General features: G+C 46.1%; 1 protein-coding gene across 2 annotated transcripts; it reads left to right on the forward strand.

Moving 5' to 3' along the window:
• The first annotated feature begins 787 nt into the window (after positions 1-787).
• On the forward strand, positions 788-26,473 carry ago1 (argonaute RISC component 1). 2 transcript variants are annotated; one of them, XM_018726999.2, is made up of 19 exons: positions 788-1,183; positions 5,250-5,436; positions 6,767-6,887; positions 7,077-7,258; positions 7,972-8,108; positions 8,470-8,604; positions 8,745-8,832; positions 9,076-9,223; positions 9,315-9,434; positions 15,424-15,546; positions 19,217-19,350; positions 19,638-19,822; positions 20,023-20,182; positions 20,357-20,447; positions 22,129-22,323; positions 22,491-22,625; positions 22,942-23,043; positions 23,387-23,586; positions 24,150-26,473. In XM_018726999.2, the coding sequence occupies exons 1-19, from the start codon at positions 1,159-1,161 to the stop codon at positions 24,256-24,258; spliced, it is 2,577 nt and encodes an 858-aa protein (XP_018582515.1). In that variant the 5' UTR covers positions 788-1,158; the 3' UTR covers positions 24,259-26,473. The 2 variants fall into 2 exon arrangements, with proteins under 2 accessions (XP_018582515.1, XP_018582514.1); XM_018726998.2 differs by lacking the exon at positions 788-1,183 and having other exon boundaries at positions 5,050-5,436.
• The last annotated feature ends 511 nt before the right edge of the window (positions 26,474-26,984 follow it).

Below are 26,984 nucleotides of genomic sequence, written 5' to 3' on the forward strand. Positions count from 1 at the left end.
GAAAGTTCTCCAGAGAAACAGGATCATTGTGTCATCCACCTTGAGCAAATCTTTGTGTGTTAGATCCACACTTAAAATACATTCTGTGTTTGGAAGTCCCCTGCCTTTCCTCCCAATGTAGGGGCTCACAATTCCCTTTCATTTTTCATAGGTGAGGTGGAATAAGATTTTTTATTTTTTTTAACAATCAGAAACAATGAACCAAACAATGTGAATAATTTAGAGCTGGATTAGTGGAAAGTACAGTGAAATTCAGGCATTGAGAGCCCAGACTGCACACCTCACCCATAGTGTGCATCACCGAATGCCCTCATGTGGGGAAGGAAACTTTTTCTATGGCTTCTGCATCCTGAGTTTTCAAAGTATTAGTGTGAGGGAGGCAAGAGTAATTTAATATGCCTGCATGGCTGCCCAGTGAAGTAGAGTGAATTCACGTAAATTCCAGAAATAAACACACAGTTTCCTAAAGTCCTGTCGTCAGTGGCGAAAAAACTTGAGAGTCGCGAGGGATCAACAACGTAGCGGCAACACTGTCCGAGATACACGCGGCTATCGTGATCGTGGGGGCACATTAGACTTGTTCTGTGGAAACGTCTCCGACTGTTTCGCTTTCGACATTTTTAAAGAAGAAAGCACGAGTGGAACAGCACAGCTCGTACCGCGCGGGGAAACCAAATACGCCGCGGCGGCGGACGGGTTTAAGAGAAAACCGCCCCCTCCTCCTGCCGCACGGGGGCGCTCGTCAAAAAGCTCCGCTGGCGCGCGCAAGGTTCACCGCTGGGCTTTTTGTCCCTCTTTGTTCCGCTCCGGAGTGCTGGCTGGACGGCGAGCAGGAACACAACAGAGCGGAGCCGCGCGATCGCGTCGCGCGCTGTGTGACTCGTCAGGCCGAGTGGGGGACGCGGGAAGCGCCCTCGAAGCAGCGCGGGAAGCGAGCGGTCGAAGCCCTTGGTTGGAGGAAAAGCAAGGGGGCTGCAGCGAGGAGGCCGGCCGGGGCGGGCGCCCGGGGGGGGGGGGAGCCTAGTTCGTCGCTGCGGTTCTGTTTGGGGCTCCGGGCGGAACGGCCCGGGGGGTGGGAGGTGAACACGCCGAGCCGAGGGGCCCGAGAGAACCTGGATTTGCTCAACAGCCGAGCCGAGCGCCGGTCAAGTGGATGGGATGGAACCGGGGCCGTCTGGAGCGGGTGAGTCCGAGTGGGGAGACTAGTCGAGTGGGAGTGGGAGCGGGGCTGCGCCTGCGGCCGCTCGGACCCGGCGGGGCACTGCTGTGTGTTTCCGTCTGTGTGGGGTGTTGTTTCTCCGTGAAAGAGTCAGTGAACTGGGCTCTTGTTGGCCCCCCAGAATGTAGGTCGAGCGGGCTGGACGCGGGGGATCCGGGGAACATCAGTCACATCATCATGGTTTAAACTTAAGCCACGAGACTGAGACCGCGCTCCCGAACCCCCCTCCCACACACACACACACACACACACACACACACACACACACACACACCTACCGAGTCCAGGTGACCCCGTCACACCTGTGTTGACCTCTATGTTTGAGCACATCCTCGCACCTCCCTGAGCAACTTCTGTGTGTTATACAAACTGCAGTAAAAATTCACTTAATAATAATAATAATAATAATAATAATATTATTATTACTGTTTATTCTCCAGGGGTGTCTTGCTGGATGATACACTTCATGACTTGTCCATTCGCACAGCACTGGGTACAGTATTCTTACTGTATCGATTCAGTACCTTGGTCAAGGGTACTACAGCAGGAGGGGGATTCAAACCAACAACGGTCAGGCTGCAGCCCTAAACACCACAACCTCCTGCCTCTCTTTGTGCCACACGGACAATCTGGGAAACTGATATTATTGACTGATGTTTCTTTGTGTCTCCCTGCAGGACATGTCTGCTTCTTATATGACTTGTCGGATTTCAGGCAATTTAGTTGTTCTTTTAATTTAAACAATGTGCATATATTATTAATCTAGTGTTTCTTATACAGAGGACTACAACCGAAAGTGATGTGCAGAGAAAAACAGAAGGTGCTTTCAAAAAAAAAAAAAAAAGAGAGAGAGAGAAATGAAATGTGGTACGGAAATTCTTGATAACATATAAATAAGCAATTAAGTAGCAAATAAAATTCGGCGTGTAAGTTTGGCTTTCTGATTGGACTCTCGGGCCGGGGTTTACCATGCTGCTTCCCTTGCACTCTGTTTACCACATAACCTCGTGCCCTGTGTTACGTAATATTACACCTGTATATGCTGGAGTTTGTTGCGTGAGGAGAACTACGGTTGTCGCACTTGGAGGTATGGCCGCGTTCTGTCGCGTGCAATCGTTCAGGTTCCATGTCAGGAACACGTTGTTTGGACCCCCCAACAAATAGCCGTCTGGGGGTCCAAAGCACTGGTGACAGGCCACTCTGAATGTTCCCGGTGTGAGCAGAGTGCTTTCTGATGGCAAAGATGTAAGTGTGCTCACTGGCCTCTTTGTTTTTGTCCTTCTCAGCAGCACTTGTGACGTGGGGGACCGCAGCACCCGGGGCTCTTGTCTGCTGGCGGCAGCAGGTCGCTCTTTTGGCAGGGAGTTGTTGCCCATGAAGTTGGGAAATTGAGTTGCACGGGGCCGTGTTTCGTTGTATGTGATGCTGTCCTCCGTTCAAACTGTCGCATGAAAACCCTTATGTGTCAGGACTACATAGTACATTATAAGAGTTGAATGTAATCCAGTGAAGTGTTACTGTATGAGTGTATTTCTAAATTCCTGGATGCAGGAATGCAGCAAAACGGGTCACTCGAATACTGCTAATATTGTGTAACGTGGTGCTCGGCTTTGCTTTGTTCCCCAGACGTATTTTGTGCCTTTGAGTCTCTTGGGCAGTCAAGGTCGACCCTTCCTTTATAATGGGGGAGCATGTTGTACACCCTGATTGGGCCCTGATTGCCTCCATTGTAGTATTGGATGGCAGCCCCCCCCCCCCCTTTCTTTCTCCCTACCATCTGCCTTTGTGGGGGAGTGCATGCGGAAGGGCATGTTGGTGACACATGCAGAAACATGCATCCGCTGCATATGTTGGCCATAATCGTCTTGCCCAGCGGCCCCGTGACGGGATACATGTGACCGTCCCTGGTCAGGTTGCTGCTGTAGGCCAAACTCGTACCCAGCAAAAACAAGATCTGCAGCTCCTGAAGCACTGTGATGAATTTGCAGGCCCAAAATTGACTTTAAGGCCCAGCATTGTGCTCTTCTTGTGGAGTGCTGTGGGAATTTATAAGGAAAGCTGGCTGTATAGCTTCCGATTTTGTCTGTGTGACAGTCGCAGCACTGAAGGCCTTCGGTGGCTTCGGTATAAGTGTTCATCTGCTGTTTATCAGTAAAAATGTTCTCAGAGTTGCACAAGCGATGCGTAAATGCATGTTGCTCTTCCTTTTATTTACTCCATCGGTCTGAAGGACAGAAAATGTGTAAGAACAAGTTGCATTTACGGATTATATGCTATGTGCACGATGTAGTGTGAAGACGGCGTTTGAGATCTCACTATGTAAAGAAACGATTTTGTAACTCAGTGCCTTATTGCAAGTCTGCGTCTGTGTAGATTTCAGTAATGCAGCCTGATTAATATGAGGATAAACCGTGTTTTTTAAACAGTTCAGACAGCAAAAACACTTTCTCTCATGTCATCTTGCAGTTGTGTGAAGCGATGCCAGGGAAATGCGCTGTGATGTTGTGTGCGCTCTTGTGGTAACGTGAAGTCGCGGTGTTGGTTCTTGTAATCTTTCAGACACCCTACACTTAGCAGTTGAGTTTTCTAACAAGCTTACATTGTCCTCAGTGGGAAATTGCACTATTAAAAGAATCCAAGGTGGTGTTGCTAGGGAACCTGATGCAGAACCTTAAGGATGTATTTTGCTGCTGCCTTGGTCAAAGTATTACATAAAAAGAATTGCAATATGCAAATATTTAAAGCTGAACAATTAAGTACTGCTGTGTCTTACCGAGTCACACAATTCTTATAGTATTGCTTTTTGTAATTGTGATATTTAGTGTATGCATTGTGGCTGTTCGGTCCTCAGTGCTGTAATCATTTCAGTTGTTTTATTGCGATGGACTACGTGTTTAAGAATTTTATTGTTTAATCCTGCTAACATGAGTTGGAGACTTTTAGACAGTTATAGGGATTTTAAATGAACATGGTTGGTTGTTTACATTTGTTGTGCTTCAGTGGTAGCGTCAATGTAAACAGATTTCCGTTATTTTAGTACATAGGTGTTACCTGCTGTGTTGCTAGGGTTCATTCCCAGTTTTTTTTATTAGCTTTTTCATTTTCAATTTTGTTCTTAGAGTTTCTGTAGCTTTTTCCCTTTTTAACTGGTACTTGGAAATTAAACTTAATTGGAAATACTATTGATGAATAATAAGTTTTAAACTTACTTGCCCCACCCCCGTCGAACTCAGTGCATTTACTGATCTCCATAACAATATGTTTCCGTGGTGTTTCCATAGTGAGGCTGGGAATGTTTGAGGCCCTCAGTGTGTGTGTGGGTGTGGAACAGGGCTGTGGCGGGCTCCTCTCCTCCCTTGGCCTGGTTGATGCGAGGACAGCTGGCCTCTTTGTTAGCAACGATGGAGTGTCCTCTTGAGGGGCAGAGGTGGCTCTGTGGAATTACGATGGGGACGAGAGATCATGAGACCCACTGCACTGCATTAAGGGTCACTCCTGTTTTAGGGTCATCACTTTTCGGGCAAGAGCATCCTGTGAGGAAGCTGCTATGTCTCTTGACCTGCAGTGTATCGTGGTAAATTAGCATTGCTGCATCTGCACACGTAAATCAGTGGCTGCTACAGCAGTATCATAAAAGTTTGCAACTTAAAGCTTTCTTTTCACTTAAGGGGTTCAGTTTATAAGGTTGCAGGTCACATCCAGACTTAAACAGGGGTAGAAGTTGGAAGAACACCTGGGATGTGTACAGTGCTGTTCAAATCTCCATCTTCTCCATGTATTTTAAGTAATTTTGTTAAAAGTTTTTTTTTAAATTCTTCATTAGATTTTTTTTTTTTAAATCTTTTTTCTCCCATTTCCTCCTCCTTGTAACTTCTTTTTCATTTACTGCCTGTTTTTCCTACTCGTCTTTCCCCTCATTTTGGACATTTGCCTTTATTTCACTTTGTTTCTTCCACTCCATTCACACCGTTTGTCCTCTCCTCTTGGCCCTTTCCAATGCCTCTGGCTCCTCCTCTGTTCCCACCCTCAGTGCCCATGGGGCCCTTCCCCCCACCCCTGCAGCAGGTGTTCCAGGCTCCTCGACGGCCAGGAATGGGCACTGTGGGGAAGCCCATCAAGCTGCTGGCCAACTACTTTGAGGTAGAGATCCCCAAGATGGACGTCTACCACTATGAGGTCGACATTAAGCCTGATAAGTGTCCCCGGAGAGTCAACAGGTACTAACACATAATACACGCAGGGATCTTTGAATGAGGCAGATGTTCCTCACTGTGATGTGTATCATCACAGTCAGTGTTTCCACAAAGAACTACAGTTCCTTCAAAGCCCTGCATTTCTTGCCTTAGCAATGCTCTTATCAATTTTTCTGTCTCAAAAATTATAGTGCTGCAAGACAAAAACTATACAGTGTTCCTTGAAAGTATATGAACCCTAGAGGGATGATCATTTTGTGTAAAATATTAAAAAGAACAAATGATTGATTTACACACCTGATTCTACTCACCTACTTGGTTTAACCAATGCAACTTGGGGTTCACTTATTTTTGCACCTGCACTACTTCCACTTTTCTACTACACACAGTTTGCTTTAAAGCAACATATGAAATTTGTCATTGCTAAGTGAATAAATGTAGACACTTTTCTCCAAAGCAACTTACATTGGATACTATGTAGTGTTACCAGCCCACACACCTTACTCACCAGGGTGGCTTACACTACTAGATACACTACTTACAATGGGTCACTCATCCATACCTCAGTGAAACACACTTTCTCTGTGACACTCACACACTATGGGTGAACCTGAACAGCATGTCTCTGGACTGTGGGAGGAAACCCATGCAGACACGGGAAGAATGTGCAAACTCCACACAGACTGAGCGGGGATCAAACCCACCTTCTCTCGCACCACCTAGGCGCTGTGAGACAGCAGCGTTACTCGCTGTGCCACCATGCCACCTGGCATTACACACCATTTATGTCAGAGGAGAAAGACTGTATTTCACTTGATTATGATTTTGTGGTAAACCTGTGGGATGCAACAGGCTCACATACTATGAAACCAGCTCTGTATAAAATGGTACTCTTAAAATCCAGATTGAAAGACTGCACTTGTATAAATGAGCAGAAAGTTATCAATACCCTTAGCATCATGCTCTGTTTGTAGTAAACTGAAGAAATTCAGGGATCTGCTAGGCTTTGTTCCATAAACAAGTAGTCTATTTAATGAAACACAATGATAGGAATCTAATAAAGAACCAGTATAGTATGCATATTGTTTGGTTAATTTTGAAGTGTCTTCTAGACAAGAATACCTCTGTGGTCTGTCACAGGTAAGTGAAATGCTCAGCAAAAAAAAGAAAAAAAAAAAAAAAATAAAACCTGGGGAAGAATTGTTGAACAAACTTTCTGAATAAGAACAAAGTTACAATTTGACAGGAGAACGTGCCCATCAATTACATTTCCATCGTTCGGACCATCAGGTGAAAAAGGACCTTTGTTGCCGATGCAACTTCTCCCTGTTTATATGGCCTTCTTCCCTTACAGGGAGGTGGTGGAGTACATGGTCCAGCACTTCAAACCACAGCTTTTTGGAGACAGGAAGCCAGTGTACGATGGCAAGAAGAACATCTACACGGTGCTGGCACTGCCCATTGGAAACGAGAAGGTGGGCATGCGGTCTTCCTCACATTGTACCTAACACTGATTCTCTGTCTTTCTCCTTTATCGCTTTAACTCCCTGTATTTGAGCCCGTTCAGTCTCTCTCCTTGGTAGTATAATTTCTTCCACATTTCTGATCCTTGGCTCTGCTCCGTATGGCTTGTGCCTCATGCCCTTTCTCCTCTCACGCTCAAGGTGGACTTTGAAGTGACCATTCCAGGGGAGGGGAAGGACCGCATCTTCAAGGTGTCTATCCGCTGGCTGGCTGTGGTTTCCTGGCGACTCCTCCAGGAAACGCTTGTAAGCGGGCGCCTACAGGTGCCCATGGATTCCGTCCAAGCCCTGGATGTGGCTATGAGGCACCTTGCCTCCATGAGGTACAAAGTCAGCATCTCTGAAAGCAGGAGGCGATAAACAGGATGACTTAGGCTGTGGATGGCATGGGCTGGCGCTTCAACCAGAATCATTGTAACAAAAACACTAGTCTCCAGCTATGTCATTAAACCAGCTATGTGCATGAATATTGCAATAATCTGAGTTTCTCAACAACTGACTTTGTTTATCCTTCATTTTTCAGTGTTGTTCAAACTTTTAATTAGTGCAGAACACACGGTGAGATTTCAAAATTATGTGTTTAGCAAACATCTTGGTGCTGGTAAGGTGCAATCAAAATATTAGCAATTACCTTCAGTGCAAGTTTCCCTCTTAAGCACCTGCAACAGTGGGAGTTTTGCTGGATAAGTAGCGGTGAAGGACCCCCCTCGTGTCGTGTGTTCCAACTACTTTGTAGATAATTACGTGTTGGTAATACTCCTCCCAGGAAGTTCATGTGCTGTAGCTGGACATTGTTTGTCATGCACCGCTGTGGAAAATGCTTGTCGTTTTCCTTGAGTTTAGTGATAATGAGAGCGCCCACACCCAGTGTGGCATTTGGGCATGCTACAGGAAAGTTTTGGACCGCTTGCAAGCAATGAGGGTTCAGTGCAACAGAATAAAAATTGGACCCATTTTAAGTGTTTTCAAACCTTGTTCTGAACAGTGTTTGCAAAGATGCTCTGTTCCAAGTGCAATCCACCTGTTCTTCGTGCAGATATACTCCAGTTGGGCGCTCCTTCTTCTCCCCGCCTGAAGGGTACTACCATCCTCTAGGTGGGGGGAGGGAAGTTTGGTTTGGTTTCCACCAGTCTGTGCGCCCTGCCATGTGGAAGATGATGCTCAACATTGATGGTGAGTGATTTGCTGGAAAGAGGGCCACAGCTGACCGCTGTGACTGCATTTATCCTGTCGTTCATTCAAGTTGGTTACTGACTTCTGTTGCACAAAAAAACACAAACTTTGTCAGACAAGAAAAAGGGGTGGAAATCAAGATTTTAGCTACCCCCCCAAAGTTTTGTGTCCTAAGTCAAGTCCTGCTACAATTAAGAAAACGTTTGAGCTTATACAAAGAGCTTATACAAATATAGACAAGGGTTAGCTGAGGATAACAACTAAAACTGTGAGACAGCAGCCTGAGGTTGAGAATATTCATTGACCTGGCGGGATGATGTTTGCATTCCTGACGGCCTCGTGCGGTGATCTCCTCCTCCAGTTTCAGCCACGGCTTTCTACAAAGCTCAGCCAGTGATCGAGTTCATGTGTGAAGTCCTGGACATTCGCAACATTGATGAACAGCCCAAAACACTGACCGACTCGCAGAGGGTCCGCTTCACTAAGGAGATCAAAGGTACAACTTGCAGCAGCGAACTGCTCAGCTGGTCTTTTGTTGCTCTTAAAATCAGCCTTTTCTGTGCAGCAGCCCCACCTCATAGCTGGTAGTCTTCAACTCAGTCTATCTCTGTTGATTTGCTGTCATGCTGACCCCAGGTTTAAAGGTGGAAGTGACACACTGTGGGCAGATGAAGAGGAAGTACCGCGTCTGCAATGTCACACGGCGCCCTGCCAGCCACCAGACGTGAGTATTCATACTTCCAAAAAGTCATCTGAGGAAGTTCCAACAGTGGATGCCCTCAATAAGCAGACTGCTGCTGAAGCATGTTGCATTTGGAGATTCCATCCATCCGTCCGTCCGTCCATCCATCCATCCATCCAATTATTGCTGTTTTTGTACAGCTCTGTTCCTCCATCCAATCCAGTAATCTATTATTCAGTTTATTGCTACACCTCACACTCTTTCCAAAATGTAACTTCTGCACAGGTTTCCTCTCCAACTAGAGAGCGGGCAGACAGTCGAATGTACTGTAGCCCAGTACTTCAAACAGAAGTACAACCTGCAGCTCAAGTACCCCCACCTGCCCTGCTTGCAGGTGGGCCAAGAGCAGAAGCACACCTACCTGCCCCTGGAGGTAAGGCATTCTGGGATTGCTGCATGGGTGAACCCTGTGGTGAGCAGACAGATGTAGAGAAGGCGATTCCGAGCGTCTACTTTCCCTGCAGGTGTGTAACATTGTGGCGGGGCAGCGCTGCATCAAGAAACTGACAGATAATCAAACCTCCACCATGATCAAAGCGACAGCACGCTCTGCACCTGACAGACAGGAGGAGATCAGCAGACTGGTGAGTGGCTCCACCTCGTGGGGATCTACCAGCTTTTCCTCTTCCTGCCAAACATCAGTGCACTGAAATACAAGCAGTGTTGTATAGTGCATGAAGCTGGACATCTGTCCAGAAGGTTGCGGGTTCAACTAACAGCAGCATTTCTCATGTATCTCTAACAATAAGGATTCTTATGCTTGTGTTTCTTAGTTTGTTTTGCTGCACAGAGTGAAGGGATCTCCTTGCACAGTACAGGTCAGGCTGCATTCTTGGGTTGAATGGTGCCGTATCATCACAGTCTACTGTATGAATGCATTACACAATTAGGTAGCAGTAGATCAAACTGCACTCTTCGTAGCTTACAGTTTTACTTTTGATTGTTAACCCTCTTTCCTGGACCGGGGCCTTGGCGTGGCGGAAGGGCTTGCATGATCTAAGGATCTCCACAGCTATGTCGTCAAGAGCAGTATGCTCTTGGTAGGGTCTCCCAAGGCGAACAGGTCTGGAGTGAAGATCCAGACTAACACGATCCGAAAGACCCCTATGGAAAATGGGAACAAAAGAATGTTTACCCTGCCTGGAATAGGGACACTGGGACCTAGCCCTCAAGCCAGGCCTCGGGGTAGTGTTCCTAGGCGAGTGCCTGGTGGCCGGGCAGCCCACGTAACCTGGCTGGGCTTAGCCCGAAAAGGCATCGTGGGGGGGCCATGTGGGCCCACCACCCGTAAGGTCCAACATGGGGGTTGGGTGCAGTGTGTACCAGGCGGCGGGAGAGGGCAGGATGGCACATGGCGTCACGTCCCCTCGCGACAGAAACTGGCTCTTGGCACGTGGAATGTTACCTCACTGGGGGGGGAAGGAGCTAGAACTGGTGCGAGAGGTTGAAAAATACCAACTAGATATAGTTGGGCTCACCACTCACAGTGTTGGCTCTGGGGTGGTCCCTCTCCTACTCAGGAGTTGCACGGGGTGAGAGGCGCCGAGCAGGTATGGGGTACTCACAAGCCCCCGGCTGGCTGCCATACAATTGGAGTTTATCCTGGTGGACGAAAGGGTTGCCTCAGTGTGATTTAGGTTCACAGAGAGGAAATCATTGACTGTGTGTGCTTATGCACCAAACAACAATTCTGAGTATTCTACCTTCTTGGAGAGGGTGGGTGGGGTTCTGGACAGGGCCCTACCTACAGACTTCATAGTCCTGCTGGGGGACTTCAGTGGTCATGTTGGCAATGACTGGGAAATCTGGCAGGGGGTGATTGGGAAGAACGGCTTGCCTGATCTGAACCCGAATGGTGAAATGTTATTGGAATTCTGTGCTAGTCATGGTTTGTCCATAACAAACACCATGTTTGAACACAAGGATGCTCATAAGTGTACTTGGTACCAGAGCTCCTTCGAATGAAGGTCAATGATCGACTTTGTAGTCGTTTCATCTGACTTGAGGCCACATGTTCTGGACACTCGGGTGAAGAGAGGTGCTGAGCTGTCAAGCAATCATCATCTGGTGGTGAGTTGGATCAGATGGTGGGGAAAACTGATGGACAGACCCGGTAGGCCCAGAAGTTTAATGAGGGTGTGCTGGGAACGACTGTCGGAGGACCTTTTCCGGAATGATTTTAACTTGCACCTCCAGGAGAGCTTTGCCCATGTTCCGGAGGAGGTATGGGACATGGAGTCTAAATGGACCCTGTTCAAAACCTCTATTGTGGAAGCAGCCAGGCACAGCTGTGGCCAAAAGCTTGTTGGTGCCAGCCAGGGCGGCAACCCGAGAACCCGCTTGGTGGACACCGGTGGTGAGGGAAGCCGTCAAGCTGAAGAAGGAGGCCTTTAGGGCCTGGTTGGCTCTGGGGACTCCTGACTCAGCAGACAGGTACCGGCAGGCAAAAAAGGCGGCTGCGGCTGCAGAAGCAAAATCCAGGGCATGGGAGGAGTTTGGAGAGGCCATGAAAAATGATTATCTGTCGGCATCACAGAGGTTCTGGAGAACCATCCGGCAGCTCAGAAGGGGTCGGATGAGCTTCGCTCAGGCTGTGCTCAGCAAGAGTGGAGAAACTTTGACCTCTGATGAGGACATTGTCAGGAGGTGGAAGGAGCACTCTGAGGAACTCTTAAACCCGAGTGATATGCCTCCCTTACAGGAGTCAGGGCCAGAGCCTTCCGGGCTGTCAGTCTATTTCCCTGGTGGAAGTCACTGAAGTAGTTGGTGCTTTGCCACTGTAGAGCCTACCAGGGGTGGATGAGATCTGCCCGGAACTGCTGACATTGCCTCTGCAATGTTGCATGGACCTCGGGGACAGCGCCTTTGGATTGGCAAAGTGGGGTGGTGGTCCCTATCTTTAAGAAAGGGGACCGGAGAGTGTGTGCTAACTATCGGGGCATCACACTTCTCAGCCTCCCTGGGAAAGTCTATGCCGGGGTGCTGGAAAAGAGGTTCTGGCCGATAGTTGAACCTCAGATTGAAGAGGAACAATGCGGATTCCGCCCTGGCCATGAAACAGTGGACCAGCTTTTTACCCTCTCACAGATAGTTGAAAGGACATGGGAGTTCGCTAATCCAGTCTACATGTGTTTGTGGACTTGGAGAAGGCTTATGACCGTGTACCCTGGGAAATTCTGTGGGAGGTGCTTAGGGAGTTATGGGGTACCGGGGCCACTACTGCGGGCCATTTGGTTTCTGTACATATGGAGCGAAAGCTGTGTCCGCATACTTGGCCTTAAGTCTGTTCAGTGTGGGTGTTGGACTCCGCCAAGGTTGTGCCTTGTCTCCACTACTGTTTGTGGTCTTCATGGACAGGATATCAAGGCGCAGTCGAGGTCAGGAGGGCATTCTGTGTGGGAGTCAGAAGGTGACGTCTCTGCTTTTTGCAGATGATGATGTCCTTTTGGCATCGTCACATGGTTGCCTCCAACACGCACTGGAACGGTTTGCAGCTGAGTGTGAAGTGGTTGGGATCAGGATCAGCACTTCAAAGTCTGAGTCCATGGTTCTCTCACAGAAAAGGATGGCATGCCCCCTCCAGGTAAGGGGAGAGAATTTGCCCCAGGTGGAGGAGTTCAAGTATCTTGGGGTCTTGTTCACGAGTGAGGGAAGAATGGAGCGTGAGATCAGGAGCAGTGGCAGCAGTAATGCGGTCGCTGTACCGGACAGTAGTGGTGAAGGGAGAGCTGCGCCATAAGGCAAAGCTCTCCATTTACCAGTCGATCTACATCCCTACCCTCACCTATGGTTATGAACTTTGGGTAATGACCGAAAGAACAAGATCGTGGACACAAGTGGTTGAAATGAGTTTTCTCCGCGGGGTGTTGGGACTCACTCTCCGTGATAGGATGAGGAGTTCGGACATCCGGGAGGAACTCACAGTAGAGCCACTACTCCTCCACACTGAGAGGAGTCAGTTGAGGTGGTTCGGGCATCTGATAAGGATGCCCCCTGGGCACCTCCCTTTGGAGTTATACCAGGCACGGCCAACTGGGACAAGGCCCCGAGGTTGGCCCAGGACCCGCTGGAGGGATTATATCTCACAGTTGGCCTGGGAACGGCTGGGGATCCCTCGGGCTGAGCTGGAGGAAGTTGTGGGAGACGGGGTCGGCTGGGCCTCTGCTCTCCCTACTGCCACCGCAACCCTATTAGGGCAAGTGGGATAGAAAATGGATGGATGGGTGGATGGATGTTAACCCACTTACATCATTACATTAACTTAATGTTACTTTCATTTTCTATACGTATGCTAAAAAATTAGTATAATTTCATATGGAATAACACTATTGTGCGATGCCTGATGTTCTTGCATTTATGGAATTTGTTCCTAATACTCTGTGTTGCTCTTTATACACACCAGCTTTTTTTTTTTTTTTTTTAGTGTGGCACTTCCTCCTGTTTTTAGGATCTTTTTTATATAAAATCAGGTTTAAGGTATTCTGACTTGCAAAATTGTTCAAAAGTACTTGTGAATCTGTTATTTAAATACAGTAGATAAACTTAAGTGACAAACTTTTTGCACTTAAACTTAATACAGTTCAACAGGTAGAACAACAGACACTGGAACAACAGATTTTGGGAACAGACAGTGGCTGAAAAATGAAAAAAATGTATAATCTTTTCATAGTTTTTTCACTTTTTTAAATACATTCACACCTACCTGTATCTGCACAACCATTTGGGAAACGTGGCTTCAGAAGAGCTATACATGTAGAACTATTAGGATCATCGAGAATGATCGACTCAAGTCTTTTTCTCTCAACATATCAAAGCCACAACCCTAACCCTGCAGATACATCCTCCATAACATCCACAGGCTCTGCCCCATCTACCACAAAACTCTATACAACTACTTGTCTAGGCAATGGCAATATACCCCTGCTCCACTACTGGAGCTCTCTCTCCCTGTTTCACCTTCTGGCCTCTGCCATGAAACCACACACTGATACAGAACGCGGCTGCACAAGTTGGGTTTTGCCTGCCAGAGTGTTCCCACGTAACTCCTCCCTCCTTGTCTCTTTTCATTGGCTTCCTATAGCTGCTCGGATTAGATTCAAGACTATTGTAGGTTACATCTTACAAAAGCATCAGTGGATCTGCTCCACGATATCTAGACCTAATCATTCGCTACACTCCAACCAGACTGCTATGTTCCTCTGACTGCTTGATGATCCCAAACACAAAAAGTCCAAAATAAGTGATGTTTGTTTCTGGCTCCAATGTGCAGAATGACCTCTCCCCTTGGAACTGCCAAATCTCTCTATATTTACATTTATTCATTTAACAGATGCTTTTCTCCAAAGCGACGTACATCTCATCGAAAATACAATGTGTGCATTACATTAGGAGAAAGAGACATGGCTGCAGACGTGATTAAGTAAACCTAGTTTACTTTCCACTTGATGCACTGATGTTCATCGCTCGAGTAGGTGTATAAAATGCAGGATAGATGAAACTTGATATCCTTCCTACAAATTTACTTTATTTTTATGAGGTACACAAACATTCACATACAATGCAGGAGTAGCAGCTGTGTAAAGGCTTATCTGGGGATGATCATAAAGTTAATGGTGCATGAATGTGTATACCATACATGAGCTGGAGAGATCTTGGGCAAAGTGAGTCTGGAAAAGGTAAGTTTTCAGACCTTTCTTGAATGTAGACAGCATTTCAGCAGTTCTGAGTGAGAGGGGGAAGGTCATTCCATCACAACGGAGCCAGAACCGAGAACCTCCGTGCTTTACCTTTCGGGTGCAGGACCACCAAGCAAGCAGAAGTAGACGAGCGAAGGGGTCCCCCTGGGGTGTAGCGATTGATTTAAGAAGGGTCTCAAAACTCACCATTTTCAGACTTGCTTGTCCCCAAACTCAGAAGTGATCAATAAATGTGTACATATGTTTTTAATGAAAATATCATTTAATAATTGAAAAGCCTATCTTCAAGTTCAAGTGGTTGTCATTCCTCTGTGAAGCCTGTATACAGTTGAATGAAATGTCATTTCTCTGCGGATCATGGTGCAACACAAGAGTACGCAGGACTACATAAAGTGCAAATACAAGCGTGACACGAGTTCAGGACAATACAGCTACTTGTGTGATGTATATTGGTTGATAGGGTGGTGAGTGACAAACTGACTACTTAATAATGTCTGCATCTAATCTCCCCAGGTGTTTTTCTCCAGTGCAACTTAAAGCACATTTTACAAGTGACACACAATCCGTGCAGCACAGTCAATGTGTCCAACACCACCATTTTGTCAGCGTACATCATGCCAGCAGCTGCACATAGAATTCATGAAGAGCCTCTCACCTGCTTTGTCACATTAAACTAGCGAACCAATTGTCAGTCCCAAGTTAGTAAATGGTCCACTGTAACACATCTTGTGTTTAAATCACTATTTCATGTATCAGTTTATATAGGGACTTGTGAGTTGAGCGATACCATGAAAAGACAGTGGGGAAAACATGTACCCAGGACAATGAAGATAAATTTCAGCAGATCACATGGCTGTCTCATTGCTTCCCTCCCCAGATGAAAAATGCCAATTTTAACTTGGACCCGTACATCCAGGAGTTTGGGATCAAGGTGAAAGATGACATGGCAGAGGTCACTGGGAGGGTGTTGCCAGCTCCAATCCTACAGTATGGAGGCCGGGTGAGAACCAAGAGAACAGGGTTGGAGGTCCTCCACATGCACACTCCTGCCTTCCTCAGTCTCCTTGTTTGGTTTATATAAATAGATTAATAAAGCAAGTCTAATACTCAAGGTTAACTGGTTGTACAACCCCATTTCCAAAAAAGTTGACAGTCTATAAAATGTAAAAGTGTTTACCTAGATTTATTAAAAACAAAAGATAGGTAAAGTTTAATTTTTGGGAAATATACATGTTCTACTTGAGATACATGCAATGTGTTCTGACCAAAAAAAGTTTGGGACAGGAGTGTTTACTGTTACATCGCCTTTCCTTTTAAGGACATTAACATTCAAGATACACAGGACAAGATGCTATACCCCCTGTATATTACAACGGCTGTATACAAGGACCCAATCCAACCAACATCACTATGAAGCCACAGCGAACATCCAACATTGCCAGCATACATCTCCATGACTCAAGACTAAGAAGCTTAACTTCCTTCCCTAACCAAGACAACCACAGGGTACCAACATGGGTATATCATTGAGGTTGCCAAGTGGGCACTTCCCTTCATCAGTGTGTTGTTGACTTAGGCTCACGGAACCGCCGGAAGGCTCAACAGTGCAGTCTGGTACCCCAGACCCACCCACACGTTCACCCTCAACAAGTACTTCAACTCCACAAACTCAACAACCCCGATTAAACCATAGCTCTATATATACCCTCAGACGCACTACCTTCACAAACTCAAACCATCCCAGATTATCTCCATGCCTGCCAGCAAAAACTACAAGTGCACTATTCCACAAACTTAAACTAACAAGCCATGCCTCCTTAATTACCATCAGTTGCCTCCCATTACTAGCCACCTGCCACTAATTTTATCACCACTACACACCTTCTCATATAACCTCCACTATCCTCTTCTCAACTATAACCACAGACTTGCCTTATCAGTAGTCTCAGACAGCTCCTTCAACCTTAATGAGTGGCTTCTAACATCAAATTCCCCCAACACTGATGTAGCTGATTTAGCCACAAACTCCCGAATACCTACCTACCACCTACTGTACTGGCCTCACAGGAGCCTGCCACCCACGGCCTTATGCCTCTATCACCAGATTTGCATACTTCAACAATTACCACTCATATACCTCTTCAAATGGGGGTGCAGTGGCACAGCGGGTTTGGCCAGGTCCTGCTCTCTGGTGGGCCTGGAGTTCGAGTCCTGCTTGGGGTGTCTTGTAATGGACTGGTGTCCTGTCCAGGGTGTGTCTCCTCTCTCTCCAGCCTTGCGCCCTGTGTTGCAGGGTTAGGTTACGGTTTGCTGCGACCACGCTTGGGACAAGCGGTTTCAGTCAATCTGTGTGCATGTGCCTTTCCAATGGCATCCTTGAAGGGCACTGTTAACTCTACAAAGTACACGATCCACTCATTCTGTCTGGACGCAATGAAGTAATCGCAATGACCTGCGGAACCAGGAGCTGTCTGCCCAAATCAGCCAGCAGCTTCCAGTCCTGTGTGTTGCCCCACCTACCAAGACATGTCCACTCTTGCAGAGTGTTACCCTCTACTGCCTGCACAAATCCACCTGTTTTAGCTATACTGCAAAGGGCAAAAAATTCACTGCTTGCTCTCAAAGACGCCTACTAAACATCTAAGGAACTTAATTATGGCACCAAGTATAACGCCGCTACGCTAAGCTAGCCTTGAACCCTGACAAAATGTGCCTCAGCTTCACCAAAGAATTGCTTGGGAACTGAAGACACTAATTGTAATGTTGAAAGTAAGATTTTTCAACCCATTCCTGCTTGATATAGGACTTAAGCTGCTCAACATTCCTGGGTCTTTGTTGGCATATTTTGTGCTTCATTGTACACCACACATTCTCAGTGGTAGAAAGGTCTGGACTGCAGGCAGGCCAGCCTAGCACCCACACTCACACACACACACACACACACACATTTTCAGAACCGCTTGTCCCTTACGGGGTCACGGGGAACCGGAGCCTACCCGGCAACACAGGGCGTAAGGCCGGAGAGGGAAGGGGACACACCCAGGACAGGACGCCAGTCCGTCACAAGGCACCCCAAGCGGGACTTGAACCCCAGACCCACCGGAGAGTAGGACTGCGGTCCAACCCACTGCGCCACCGCACCCCCCTATGCACCCACACTCTCCAACTGCAAAGCCACACTGTTGTAATACATTATATATTTAGATTTATTCACTTATCTTCACTTTTCTCCAAAGCAACTTCCAACAAACTCTTTGTAGTGTTATCAGCCCACACGCCTTATTCACCACAGTGACTTACACTGCTAGATACACTACTTACACTGGGTCACTCATCCATACATCAGTGAAACACACTCTCTCTGTCACTCACACACTATGGGGGAACCTGAACAGCATGTCCTCAGACTGTGGGAGGAAACCCATGTAGACACAAGAAGAACATGCAAACTCCACACAGCCTGAGTGGGGATTGAACCCATGTCCTCTTGCGCCACCCAGGCGCTGTGAGACGGTAGCCCTGCTCACTGTGCCAACCATACATGCTGAACATAGCTTGGTGTTGTCTTGCTGAAATAACCAAGAATGTCTCTGGAAAAAGATGTTCAGATGGCAGCATACATTCCTCCAAAATACCTATGTACCCTTCAGTGTTAATGGTGCCTTCATCAATGTGGCCCATGCCATAGGCACTAATACACCCCCAAAGCATGACAGAAGCTGGCTTTTGAACTTGGCATTGGTAATAATAAGGATGATCCTTTCCTCTTTCGACCTGGAGAACACAATGTCCATTTTCTCCAACAACAAGTTGAAAGGTGAACTCGTTAGAACACAGCACACATTTCCACTCTGCGTCAGTCCATCTCAGATGCGCTTTAGCCCAAAGAAGTCGGGATGTTGCTGATGTACGGCTTCCGTTTCGAGTAGTGTAGTGTTAACTTGCATTTGTAGATTCTACGACACGCTGTGTTCGCTGATGATGGTTTTCTAAAGTACTCCCAAGACTATGTGGTTACATTCATTACAGAAGAATGTTGTTTTTTTTATGCAGTGCTGTCTGAAGACTTGAAGATCACAAGCATTCAATATTGGTTTGGGGCCTTGTCCTTTACTCACACCAATTTCCTCAGATTCGGGGGGAACGAACGGCCAAGTCTTTTGTCATAACAGCATCACCTGTTACTTACTCACCTTTTTACCTGTGGAAAGTTCCAAACAGGTTTTTCAACACATTCCACATACAGCTTATATTTAGGAATTTCTTTTAAGTTTATGAGGTAAAACATCAAATGTCTTGTCTTTGTACTGTTTTCAGTTAAATATGGGAAAAAGAGCATTTACAAATGACTGCTTTCTGTTTTTATTTGCATTTTATATACTTTACATACCCAGCTTTTTTGAAAATGGGGTTGCACCAGATTGTTTTGCTTTTAAATTCTAATTAGATTTTGGATGAAAGAAAAGTATTATAAAGTACAAATTTTTAGGCAAATGCTTAAAGGAGGTTGTGCAAGTAGAAATCTGTTATTAGTAGTAGAGAGAAATGGATTAATCCAGAAAGCCAGATTAGTGTGCTGTTAGTTCAGGTGGCAGCACTTTTAAAATTCAGCTGTGCTTTGTGTACCTAGAGAATGAAGCAGTAAGTAACAAGCTATTTCTGTGCATCAGAACCGAGCCATCGCCACACCTAACCAGGGTGTTTGGGACATGCGAGGAAAGCAGTTCTACAATGGAATTGAGATCAAAGTGTGGGCCATCGCTTGCTTTGCCCCACAAAAGCAGTGCCGGGAAGAGGTGCTCAAGTAAGTTTTGGAGAAGAGATCAATGGGCAGCTGGGTTTCTTGGCTCTCTGGACAGCCTTTACATTGTCCATTTATGTGTACCAGACTGCTGATGTTGTCCTACAGGAAGTGGAGGATGCTGCGCTGAAATTAGATAAGACACCTTGTCTGCTTCAGCTCTATTGGCAACAGCTGTGATGTGATGGATGTAATATGTATGGAGTAGATTTTTCGGGTGAAGTGTGCACTATGAGTCTTCTCTGCTCTTCACGTAACTATCTGCACTTGTGCATCCCCTCCACCCTCAGAAACTTCACAGACCAGCTGCGAAAGATCTCCAAAGATGCCGGAATGCCCATTCAGGGCCAGCCGTGTTTCTGCAAATACGCGCAAGGAGCGGATAGCGTGGAGCCCATGTTCAGGCACTTGAAGAACACCTACTCTGGGCTGCAGCTCATCATCGTCATCTTGCCTGGCAAGACTCCTGTCTATGGTATGTGTGGCTGCAGAAACTGAAAAAAATCAGTGCGGGGATTTGTACCTAATAGTCTGAGGTACAGAATGCTCTTGTGTAGCTCTGGTGAGCAGCTGATGCCAAATGTTTACACAGGTGACAAGTTATTCGACATATTAAGTGGTACTCTGTACTGTATAAGGGTTTTGAGCTTTGACCATATCCCTCTGAAATTTTAGCGGAGGTGAAGCGGGTAGGAGACACACTGCTGGGGATGGCCACCCAGTGTGTCCAGGTGAAGAATGTGGTGAAGACCTCCCCCCAAACGCTCTCCAACCTCTGCCTGAAGATCAATGTCAAACTGGGTGGTATCAACAATATTCTGGTACCACACCAACGGTAAGTCACTTCCTCAGTGTCTGTGCATGTGAATGCATTTTACCTGGAAGAAGATGATGATCTCTTAGTTTTAGAATATGGGAATTTCTTAGGATTTTAGCAGGGGTACATTGACATTGTTTTTAATCCATTGGACTATAAATATATAACCCTGTTCTGCTTCTCCTCCCTCAGGTCAGCTGTGTTTCAGCAGCCGGTTATCTTCCTAGGAGCTGATGTGACACACCCTCCTGCAGGTGATGGAAAGAAACCCTCCATCACAGCGGTGAGCTCAGCCAAAGTCTTAGAATCAGAAGAGAATGTGCATTTGAAAAATTGGGCTGGCCAGTGTAGTTGTGGTTAGGGAAGTGGACTTGGTGTACACATGACCTAGCATTAATGTAAGGCTCTGAACTAGAACAGGGTTCTTAACATGATAGAATCCAGTAAAACTTCCCAGGTTTTTAAATGGCAAAAACTGAATGTTTTCACAGGAAAAAAGTTTCAGCTAAGAAATGATAAGATGACGGGCAGAAAAAAAGGATATAAATCACCTGTTGCAAGCGTGCCGAAAAAAATGTACCCACAAGTCTCAAGTTTCTGCTTACCGCGGCGTTATGAGAAGATATCCATGTCGTCAGTGCAACGTAACAACTGACAGGTCTCTAAAGGAACCTGTTCAACATGTTACTTTCCTCCTCCTCTACTTTCATACTAAGAGATTGTAGAATATATGCAGAAATTGTGCACTGGATTAAGGTTGTTCATTTTCTAGCTCATCGTGGACAGCATGTTATGGTGATAAAACCCGTTTTATTCAGAGGGACAGCCATTTAAAACTACTGTTTATGTTCAGGGCCAAAAGCTGCTGGCACTGGGCTGCTAACCTCTATTGACAACCAGACTCTGTAATTAACTCCCAAACTGGGTTTGTTCCTCCGCATCTGCTCGGTTAACCAGCTACTACCGGAACACGGCAGGATATTGTAGCCAGACTTGGGCTCGGAGAGAGAGGGTGTGAGCGTGGCAAGAGCAGTATGTAGGAAGGAGAATGTTCTGTTGTGAGTCAGCCTTCCACCCGCAAGTGGAGGAAGTGACATCATCACCCTGGCCGACTCGCAAGCACTTGCTTTGCTCCAGCTGCCAGGGTCCATCGCCTAGGCGACGATGACGCGGCACTGACTCACACTGAGAGTGCAAGTGGCAGGCTGGATGTACGGTGAGGAGGGTGTGAGGAAGGCGTGGGCTTCACTTGGGTGGTGACGGTAAAAACGAACAGGTGAGGGAACAGGAAGAGGATAAGAACAGAGCCGATGACGTCCAAACACCACTTTTGTTGCCTCCGGATGGTAGAAACAATAATTCAGTGGCCTGCTGCTCCACACCCTTTTCCATATCTAACCTGGATGACGTTATTAAAAACAATAGTTTAGTATAGTGACTGTATTTCAAACATGGAGCACATGATACCTTTAAATATCCATATACACTACTAATGGAGCAGATTTTTGCCTTTGTACTCGGTTTCAGGGCTTCTAAAATTTGTTAAATTTTTATGGTGTTTGGTGTTTGCAATGATAGAAAAACCCTCATGCTCATTTTCGCCCTCACCTTTCCTGTCTGTCTAAGCCATTTATTGTTTTCTACTTTTTCTTCTGTCATTTTCATGCACCTGCACTGCTTTTCATTTTTTTCCACCACAAGACCTTGGACCTTGGAACTTTCCCTCACATATGGCTCAAGTCAACCTACAATTGTATGCAGGCGTGAAATGCCCCACTCTTATCCTTGCATTCAGAACTGTGAACAAACTACAATATTTATCTTTAATCTTTTACACTCAGTTCAGTACTTATGTTCTGAAGGTGTTACTTGGATACAAGCTGGCTTGAACGTCATTAGATTGACCTTGTTTCCACTCTTATTTATTGTTGCTTTCTTTCTCATTTTCTCCGCTCTCTCGGCAGGTGGTGGGCAGCATGGATGCCCACCCCAGTCGCTACTGTGCCACGGTCCGAGTCCAGCGTCCCCGGCAGGAGGTCATTGAAGACCTTTCCTACATGGTGCGAGAGCTGTTAATCCAGTTCTACAAGTCAACCCGTTTCAAACCAACTCGGATCATCTTTTACAGGGATGGAGTCCCAGAGGGCCAGTTGCCCCAGGTAACCACCCTTTTTTACTTGGCAGTCCAGTGGCTGACAAGATATGATGGAGAAAAAGAACATATTCCTACCCTTCTGATCTGAGCTGGATGTCCCCAGGACTGTCCACCTCTGCTCCTGGTTCCCTTGATTGTGTACTCACGTCATCCCCTTTCCCTCACTCAAAGATCCTACATTATGAACTGCTGGCCATTCGAGATGCCTGCATCAAGCTGGAGAAGGACTATCAGCCGGGCATCACTTACATCGTGGTTCAGAAGCGTCACCACACACGCCTCTTCTGTGCTGATAAGTCTGAAAGGGTACCTGCACCATGTACATCCTAATCCTCACCTGAGCGTGTCATCAGACTGGGTTTTTGGGTCTTAAACTGTAAAGACTGTCATTTGTTTTATTTTAACCAACTGCCCAACCAACCAAAAGTTACCTAGTACTGAATACTGACAGTTAAATTTCTTGCAAAATCCACCTGTTCAAAAATGTCTGTAGCAGGGAATGTGCTAGTTACAGGTGATTTATATCTTAAAAATAATTAGAAGTATACAGTATGTTCGGAGAAAGGTGTTGGCTGCAAAAACATTCATTTATTCATATATCAAATATTTTTGTCTGGCTTAGATTGGGAAGAGTGGGAACATTCCTGCAGGTACCACAGTGGACACCAGCATCACACACCCTTTTGAATTTGACTTCTACCTGTGCAGTCATGCCGGTATACAGGTGAGGGAACATGGTTAAGGGGCCTGGTCTTCCCAAAATAACGGCATTCTGAGACACTCCTCAACACCCTTGACTCTCTCTTCTCTTCCCCCCTTTTCTCAGTAGCGTTACTCTGTCCATCATGTCATTACTTTCATCAGACTTTTAACCTTTTTTTCCATGCTCTTAAGATAAGGATTTGAAATTTAACTGTCTGCGATCAAGTGGTCACTATCAGTTTCAGTTTTGCTTAATCCTCACTGTGAAGTTCTAAAGTCGTATTATTTGGTCTCCAGCTACCACTTAGTCCGTTGATGGAGCAGCCCGTTAGCGACTCGTGCTTACTTTCTCTTGCACTTTCAAGGGCACCAGCCGGCCCTCTCACTACTATGTGCTGTGGGATGACAACCGCTTCACAGCCGACGAACTGCAGATTCTCACCTACCAGCTGTGCCACACCTATGTACGCTGTACCCGCTCTGTCTCCATCCCAGCGCCTGCATACTATGCCCGACTTGTCGCCTTCCGTGCCCGTTACCACCTTGTGGACAAAGAGCATGACAGGTAAGCAGAACAAGGGGAAATCAGAATACATGTCTACAGGTTATGGAGTTTCTTTCATTTCTATTAGTACTGTGGACAAAGTCCATATTGCACCTGCTCTGTGCTTTACAATTTTTGCAAGTTAACTCAATTAAGAGTTTTTTTAAGTGCTTAAAGTATGTAATGACCAATAAAAACAAGAAGTTAAGGTGATTACTGAGATGGTGTTATTTTTTTCCTAAACAAGGGAGCAAAACCCACCAAAGGGTGTTACAAGTTAATAGTAAATAATTAAAAGTACACAATCTGATACAGTGTGTATAGAGGGACCGCTTTGTTTGTATCCTACGTTCAGTACAATGAATGATTTAAAATCAGTTCATCGTTTAACCGTCTTCCATTTGCTGGGATGAAACAATGCTTTATTTGGGCGTTAGCATAGTTACAGTGGTTCGTAGTCATCAAAGGCAACAGAGCAACCATGATTACCATATCAACTGCTGCATCTGAAATATACAGCTTCATAAATCGTACCCCTGACCGTTTTCTCTCTGTCTTTCCCTTTCCCTACACACATCATACAGTGGGGAGGGCAGCCATGTCTCTGGGCAGAGCAACGGCCGAGATCCACAGGCGCTGGCCAAGGCCGTGCAGATTCACCATGACACCCTGCGGACCATGTACTTCGCCTGAGCCAGCATTAGCACCTAAACTGTGTCAAGTGGGCCACCTGACTAAGCACTCTTTGAAACACAAACTGACTCCTCGGAGGGTCCCACCCACAAACAGATTTTTTTAAATCCACAGAGACTTTTTATTTTTTTTAAACACGTTACTGTATGTTGCCCTCACACATGTACGTATGCAATATGGAGGAGGAAGGAGGAGCTATATGCCGACTGCCACCACAAAACTGCCTCCGTCTGTCCACATGATCGACGCCATGTTCCAGCCTTGGCCTGTGTTTACTCTCTAGGGTCAGGGAAGGACATGATTTCGGTTTTAATTCTTGCTATAATTGATATTGATTTTTTTAACAGCCTTGAGGAACAGGAAGCATGGTACATTAGCACTTAGCAGTAGCATTTAGGTCCCACAACCTCAACCACATTGTGTGTGTGTGTCTGTCTGTCGGTCTGAGTCTGCATGTCTGTATGTGACAGTGAGGGCAGCACTTATGACCAGAGGGAAAGAATGCGAGAGCCAAGCAGCCAATGGTGTGAGTAATGGAGTGCCTTACTGGCCAATGAGAGCATAGCAAGAAGTAGAGTCCGTATGATCAGAAGCAAGGAAAATGCATCAAATACATGTTGTAGAAAGACACACTAATGAACTGGACCAAACCCATGTCAAAAACCAGCAGCGTGACAAACAGAGTGCAGTGAACACACATGAGTCTGAGACAGAACAGTTCAGCAGCCTGGACATGGACTTGCTTTGGGGCAGTGACAGAGCCTCGTCCATGGTTCTGACTGGGCTGGGTAAAGAAGCACTGAACCAGCATCCCCTGTTTTTACTTCTTCCCCTGGATCTTCTGACTCCCACCAACCAAATTTTTGTGTTAAGATTTTGGGTTTACTCCATCTCTTATTCATCGGGCCTCTGCAACCCTTGGACTCTCTCCATCCTGGGCCAGAAAGACTGGTCCCCCCTTCTCCTGGTGCTGAGATGCAAAGCTTCTGCCTCGGGTGGCAGGAGGCCACTCTCTTTGCACATGCAGCCCATTGTACCCCTTGGCATCTGGCAGCGGAGAGGGCACTGAAAACACGACAAGGCATCCTCCTTGTGTCTTACTTTCTTTCTGTGGCCAATAGGAGCTGAGGAATTGTGACCACAGGTTTGTAGGCTATGCGTTCCTTCCTCGTTCTGGCTCTCTGCATTTCCTGTTCCGTAGAGCAAATTCCACAGTGTGGCTGAGGACACATTCCACTCTGCTGACACACCCCATGATGCTCAAGTCAGGCACTCTCCCTCCTGTCTTAGACATACCTCACAGAGGGGCCGCCCCAACTTAGCTACAAGAATCCATGCATGGTTTGCATCTTTTGTTATCACATTCCTGTCCTGCCACATCAGCATCTTAAGCAGAAACTCCTCTCAGCTATTCTTTTCCTGCACTCCTCCATCTGTCCTGCAGCAAGTGTGGAGGTGCACTGTCTTTTGCCAACACAGGAGGTTCCACAGTTCATGTTCCTAGTGTGGCATATTAAGACTTACAAACCACAGCACCTGTTTGACAGCTTTGGAAGCCAAGAATCAACGTGTCATAAACCTCAGTTTCAGTGTTTTATATTAATGCTCTGTTACTTTCCGCCACTTGTGATTTTTGTTTTTGTGTGTGTGTGTGTGTGTGTGTGTGTGAAGACAGAGAAGTCTTGCATTGCCAACATTTCTACTCCAGGGGGCACTGCAAACTGGGATCTCCCTATACCAGGTGTTCTCTGACCTCCAAAAGATCAAGTCCAGTTGCTTTTAGTAGATTTTTTTTAAAAGAAGCTACAAGCAAGCTCCATGAAAGAATGGTTGCAAATTTGTGTTTTCTTTAACAAACTAAAGAAAAGGTACACAAAATTTTTAATACCCTGATGAAGTGATTCACAAAAGAGCTATGGGACTCCATTATCAGGGTTGGGATTCTCTTGTATTAGATATCTGCTGACCCTGGCCTTCATGGCCTGAAGCATCTAGCTATGAGCACCCAGTGAGATGTTGGGGGGAGCGGTTAGGGTGGTGGATTCTCCAGATTCGGAGCTGGGGTCAGTTTGTATGCACACTCCACCCAGCCCACCTGACAAGCAATATATGCCACTGTATTGAAAAGTCCAGTACAGCACTTCCTATTAGATTGAATGACAGTGCAGCAATTAGTTGTAATGGCTCTGTATGAAATAGTATGGGTTGTGCTTTGGGAGGGTTATTTTTTTTAAAAATAAATTTTTTTTAATACACCTGCTTCCCTATCTTTTCTGGTACGCATACACTGGCATGCAATTTGGAAATACAGTCTCGACATACTAATGCACCCTTCTTTCTTTCTGGTATTTGTTTATATTTGAATACGTGGTGATTGAGTGTGGATTTGCTGCATCTGAGAATTATGGCAATATTTTTCCAGTCTTCTATCTGCATATTTTTATATTTTCAACTTGCTAGTTTATAGATCTGAAAATCGGATGTAATTAGGATCTTCAAAACTTTGTCAACAGGACAGAGTAACACACATACGTGTAACACGCTCAAGGCCAGTATATCCCAAGCTTTCGCAATTGACTCAAACCCTCGTAGCTCATGACGTGTTCAATGGAGTATAAAATGTGTGTGTGTAAATATATGTTTACTGTAATCAGGTTTGAGGTACTTCACATAAAATTTTATGCCATTGCAGGATAAAAGAGTGTTAGTGTAGTGCAGTGGGTAGA

This window comes from Scleropages formosus, chromosome 18, assembly GCF_900964775.1.
Source record: "Scleropages formosus chromosome 18, fSclFor1.1, whole genome shotgun sequence".
Lineage (NCBI taxonomy): Eukaryota > Metazoa > Chordata > Actinopteri > Osteoglossiformes > Osteoglossidae > Scleropages > Scleropages formosus.